The sequence below is a fragment of the Carya illinoinensis genome, chromosome 1, assembly GCF_018687715.1.
Source record: "Carya illinoinensis cultivar Pawnee chromosome 1, C.illinoinensisPawnee_v1, whole genome shotgun sequence".
NCBI classification, from domain to species: Eukaryota; Viridiplantae; Streptophyta; class Magnoliopsida; order Fagales; family Juglandaceae; genus Carya; species Carya illinoinensis.
In genome coordinates this window covers 57155032-57161031 of record NC_056752.1, presented here as the reverse complement: position 1 = coordinate 57161031, position 6000 = coordinate 57155032, and the positions used below count along the sequence as shown (strand labels likewise).

The 6000-nt window shown below is 35.0% G+C and overlaps 1 protein-coding gene across 1 annotated transcript; it reads left to right on the top strand.

Moving 5' to 3' along the window:
* Window positions 1-1149: 1149 nt before the first annotated feature.
* LOC122292141 (jasmonate-induced oxygenase 2-like) lies at window positions 1150-4119 on the top strand. Its single transcript, XM_043100364.1, has 3 exons — window positions 1150-2073; window positions 2362-2692; window positions 3653-4119. The coding sequence occupies exons 1-3, from the start codon at window positions 1553-1555 to the stop codon at window positions 3923-3925; spliced, it is 1125 nt and encodes a 374-aa protein (XP_042956298.1). The 5' UTR covers window positions 1150-1552; the 3' UTR covers window positions 3926-4119.
* The last annotated feature ends 1881 nt before the right edge of the window (window positions 4120-6000 follow it).

Here is a 6000-nt window from a genome sequence, read left to right as displayed (position 1 = left end):
AATTATATATTGATATGGTAATTAATAAAAGACTAGGGATTAATTAAATGGGTTTTGGAGGAGAAGCTGGTATATAGGAAAGAAGCCGGATCAGTAATTATAATGCCCGATCGAGTACTCTAAGCTATATATAATAATTAAACCGATATATAACAATTAGCACATGAACTACATTAATTATAACCCATTGAATGAATTTATAAGCTGTTAAGAAAACCAGCTTTAATCTTTATTCTATTAATAAATTAGAATCAATATATATATACATGTATGTATATATGCGATACCACGTACGTATAAATATATTGTTGGCAGATACCATATTATATTGAATATATCCTTCCAGTTAAAGTGTCACAGAGATTATAACCATATGCAAATACACGATGCGGAAACAGACATGATTTGAACAATCTCACGGGTGTATCCAGCTTCCAATTAAACGAATACTTGATATGTACTGATCTGCATCACTTGAGGCTGATCTCATGTTTGGAGAACCTCTTTTTTTTTTTTTTTTTTTTTTCTGACATGTTGAGCGCATAAAAATCGTTTTGCATTTTGATTCGTATAAGATTTAATTTATGGATATATAAATGACTCAATTCCAAATGACTCGATCTATTTCTTTTGATTATTCTGATTTTTTCGTCAGCTTAATTTGCAGTACATTTTTTTTTTTTTAACATTTTACCTGTTCCTTTGTTGTTATACTTTGTGAGCGGGTATATATAATGCAAAATGTCCTGTACGTTTATGATGGCAGTCGGAGGCCCACTCTTGTAATATTTCATTAATCATATCTGCAGCCTGCAAGTTCCTAACAGTCAAACAGATAGATAGTTGGGTGCCGTTTTACTTTTCCTTATCAATAATAATGTGTGGCACATATAGATTGAACAAAATAAAGGAAACCAAGTGCTGCACGGCGCCGAAATGGGGACAGATCCTTCTCTAGGGTCATTAGACATGAGTTATAAATGGCTAAATTGATTTCACTTATTTTATATTTATCTATATATATACACATTATTATATTTATACGTATCTTCGCTGAATGTTGGCCTGTCAACCTCATCATGAATAATAAGACGCGGACTTGACACTCATGAGTACCGGCTCCTATATATACAATCCACACAAATTGCTAGTCATGTTGGACAAACAAACAGCCATTAACACGACCTTCCACTTTCTTACGGTCACTCCCTTCCCTCCCCACACAACTTTTTAAAAATCCCCCATATATTTCACGTTTCTCTTTTACGTCCATTTCATCTCCTACCTCTCCACCTTGCATGCCCCTCCTTTAACTACCACTCTCAAACTCCCCCATCCAGACCCCAACCTCTCTCTCTCTCTCTCTCTCTCTCTCTCTCTCTCTCTCTCTCTCTCTCTCTCTCTCTCTCTCCGGATTACTTGAAACTTTGGGACTCGTTAATTGGTTTTACTGATCAATAGCTTTGTTTTATTTAAGGGCATATATATAGGATCGAGCTTGGTAGCCAAACCAAGCTATATAGATAGGCTCTATACTTGTTAAATTAACATCATGAATAGCCCAGTAGATTGGCCCGAGCCCATAGTTCGCGTCCAATCCTTATCCGAAAGTGAAGTACCAGTGATTCCTGACCGATATATCAAGCCGCCACTTGAAAGGCCAACAATTAACAGCACTACTACTACTACTACTGCTGATGCGCCTCGCGACGATGTTAACATCCCAATCATCGATCTTCAAGGCTTATATGGAGACGATGATAATCTTCGTACCACCATACTTGGTCAAATATCTGAAGCTTGCCGAGAGTGGGGTTTCTTCCAGATTCTCAACCATGGAGTCTGTCCCCAACTCATGGACCGTGCCCGGGAGGTTTGGCGCGAGTTCTTTCACCTTCCCCTGGAGATGAAGCAACCTTATGCTAACTCCCCAAAAACTTACGAAGGTTATGGTAGCCGGCTAGGGGTCGAAAAAGGTGCCATTCTTGATTGGAGTGATTATTATTTTCTTCACTACCTTCCATTGTCGTTGAAGGACTACAACAAATGGCCTGCGCTCCCGGCTGATTGCAGGTTGTTATTTAGCCATATTAACAAGTTTTTTTCTTCTTTTCATTAAAATTCTTCCTATATTAATAATGATTTTTCCCAATTGCTTATTCTTTGTTTTCAAAGATCATGCAATATGGCATATGCTATATATATATATATAATGGCCGGTCACCTATGGTACTGATCCATATCTTTTTAGGCCGCCAGCTGGCTTAGCATGATATGTATTAACTATATAATATGATACTCTGTTTACTTGTATATTTAAGTAAATTGACTTGAAGGAATGGGTTTTGCAACTTAATTTAGGGAAGTGCTCGATGAGTATGGGAAAGAGCTAGTGAACCTATGCGGGAGGTTAATGAAACTCTTGTCTTTAAACCTTGGATTGGAAGAGGATATTCTTCAAAACGCATTTGGCGGCCAAAACATAGGGGCCTGTCTGAGGGTGAACTTTTATCCAAAGTGTCCACAGCCTGACCTGACCCTTGGTTTGTCATCCCATTCGGACCCAGGTGGCATGACACTGCTCCTTCCAGATGACCAAGTCCCCGGTCTTCAAGTCCGGAGAGAAAATAATTGGATTACTGTCAAACCGGCTCGCCACGCTTTTATCGTCAATATTGGTGATCAAATTCAGGTAACTATATATACATTTTTTTTTCCTTCCTTTATATCCAATATTATCTATGCGATGTGAAGTGTTTGGCTAGAATTCATGAACCATATATAGGCACATGGTATGGTCGTGTTCTGATGGGCGCTCCAGTAACTTTTGGTCCACTTGAAAAGCCACTAGCTAGATCTTGTCTTTTTCCTTTCTTTCCTTCTTCTTTTAATATTTTTTTTCTTGGTGAGGAGGAGTGAGTTTTGAATTTTTCTTTGCGAATGATTCAATTTGGCCTTCTGATTCAACTTTTCTGTTCAACTCTTCTTTTTATTTCTTTTTTTAAAGGAGAGCTTTGATACAAACAATTTTATTATAAATTCTTCTGAAAATGATGCGACCTACAAACACAACTCAGCCGGATAACATCACATACGTACGTTCTGAGCGCCATGGATAAGGTCTTCGCACAAAAATTTTAAGGATAATTGCATGCAGTCTCCCCTCACAAACAATCATCTCTCCATTATTATTTTTCTTTGAACTTTAACTGATCAGTAAAATCCACAATTAAGCAATCATCTCATTGTTATTTTTCTCACAATTTAGTGTTATTTTACACTAGATGTCCATTTCACTCTTTTTCCCTCCAAGCTGCCGACGTTCCAAATAGTATTTGTGATATGCTCTCATTTTTTTGCTATCTTACGATTCATGACTTTTAGTAGCGTTTAGTGCTAAAGCAAAGCCACATTTTTAACATGTTAACTAAAACTTGAAATTGATGGGGACACGGCCTTGACCCTAGCTAGTACGTACTGGATGTCCCCCCAATATAAACATAAATTATTTTCACCCCCTTGATTGATGGTAATTATATATATATATAATGACTTGACGTATTAGATCATGATCGTCTCTCGCCATAATGACCTTCAATATTTGATCAGTTGTCGTATGTTTTAATTGATAATGGATGATGATGATCACCAGGTTCTAAGCAATGCAATCTACAAGAGCGTGGAGCATAGAGTGATAGTAAATTCAGGCCAAGAGCGTGTCTCTCTTGCCTTTTTCTACAATCCAAAGAGTGACATACCCATAGAGCCAGCAAAGGAGCTTGTGGCACACGACAGACCTGCTCTATACCCACCTATGACATTCGATGAATATAGGCTTTTCATAAGATTAAGGGGTCCTCGGGGAAAATCCCAAGTGGAGTCACTCAGATCGCAAAATACATACGAGTTTTGTTCATGTAAATGACATGTAGAACATCCCCTTCTTTGGCCAGTGATTTAATTGTACATGATCTTGTAATCCTGAAGGCCGATTCCTTTGAATCGGGGAAAAAAAAAATGGAGATAGGATTTGAACGGAATACCGAAAGTTTCGGGATTGATTGGCCGTCTCCACATTTAATTGAGTTATCACGAATATTTGCAGGTTCCACAATCCAAGGTCCTGAGTTTCTTCTTCTCTATGGCCTTTTCCCAGTACTTTTCCACAACCCGTGGCAACAAATAGCTGATAAAATAATTAATATTCCCTGCGACTTAAATCATTTAATTTTATTATATAATTATGTTGGTTGATTGATTTTTTTTTTTTAAAATGATGTAACAAAGTCATGTTAGAACATACTTTTAATCTAAATTCAAATAAAAAATTTTAAAAATTAAAAAAAAAAGTTAATTAGGTCGTACGACAGTAATAAATTAATGATGTGTAAGGGTAAGATGATTATCCTTTGCTACATATATATATATATATGTGCGCGCGCGCTCTTCATCAACATTTTCTAACTGCCTTTTATTTTGAAAGCCACATTAATTAACAGTTTTTCTTTTTCATTCTTCTAAGTTGCAAAGAGATTAATTTGATTTGTATAATATCATAGATTTAGTAAAAGAGGGTGGCCGTAAATGAGATCATACACATATGTATATGCATATATATAGTTCTGGAAGAAGAAGTTCTGTGGTTCATAATAATTTTGAAGGACCAAACTATATCTGATGAAGAAGACATCAAGAATTTAAAGCAAAGGAGAGAGAATTGAATGAGGTTGATCTACATTTGCCAATAATGGAGAATTTTTTATGATTTACAATATTGCAACTTTGACTGGTTGGTGGGATGTATATATAGGGATATTTCCTACGAGAGAGAATATTTACTGACATTGGATTAGATCATGAGCTGGTAATTTATTATATATAATTATTATATTAATACAGATGATCGATCATTTTCATGATCTAGCTCATGTCAACTCATGAATACGTACAGATCGACTAAAAATGGAGGATTATATATAATTATTATATTAATTATATCAGCACCATTGTATAGAGAACATTATATATCCAAACAACGGACCGGCACTAACACATGAGAAATTGATGATATTATATATATAAATTATAATTATAATCACACGTAGTCTATCTTAATTTGTTGCTTTGATTTTTCTTCATTTTTGCTCCATTTTCTAATACACCAGTCATCGTTAAATTAGTCAAATAATGAACTATATATTAAGGATGATCTTGTCAAAATAATAATTCTATCTCCAGCAAAATAAATCACATGTTTTTAACTCATGTATAGTAGTACTCCATTCATGCTTTGTTAATGACCAGCTTTAAGATACTAAATTCAATATATATAGCTCGTAGTCATTGTTTAATACATATATAAAGGAAAGTTAATTATGATCACATACTCATCATGTATTAATTATATTAATATTTAATCGTAACGATTTGAAAATATAATGGTTTAAGTTTCACTTTGACGTAAGGGCGGTTTAGGTGGTTTGAATTTTAGAGCCTTAGAATTAATGGCTTTTAATATTACAAATATTATTCCAGAAGGAAGCCAGGCCAGCAACCTTCTGGTGGTGGACAATTGATGATGATGTGTCAAAGAGCCTACATATATAATATGCTGCTTGATGATCATCATGACGACCAAAACAAAATCCAAGATCAGGACAACCTTGCCTTTGGCTATTTTAATTTTTATCTAAATCCCACTTGCCCCGGCCCGCAAAAGTAGTACTGATCTACTCATGTTGTCAATACTTTAATCGATTGGTACCACGCCCTCTTTCTAAAATAATATTTTGTATATAAGAAAATATATATATATAAAAAATAAAATCAATTTTTTTTTTACCTTTTCATATGTATTTTCTCAAATTGGAAATAGAATTTATTTAAAATATCTTAAATTTTTCTTGGGATCGATTAGATAAATTACATTGGTACTTTTATTTGTGGTATATATGCACGTAATGCCACGTATCGTATAATTAGGCATTGCTTAATGTCAGT

Excerpts from the sequence above, each read along its gene's own strand:
- LOC122292141 (XM_043100364.1), top strand. The coding sequence starts at position 1,553 with ATGAATAGCCCAGTAGATTGGCCCGAGCCCATAGTTCGCGTCCAATCC. Across the intron at positions 2,074-2,361 it reads GCGCTCCCGGCTGATTGCAG|GGAAGTGCTCGATGAGTATG; the intron begins GTTGTTATTTAG and ends AACTTAATTTAG. Across the intron at positions 2,693-3,652 it reads ATATTGGTGATCAAATTCAG|GTTCTAAGCAATGCAATCTA; the intron begins GTAACTATATAT and ends GATGATCACCAG.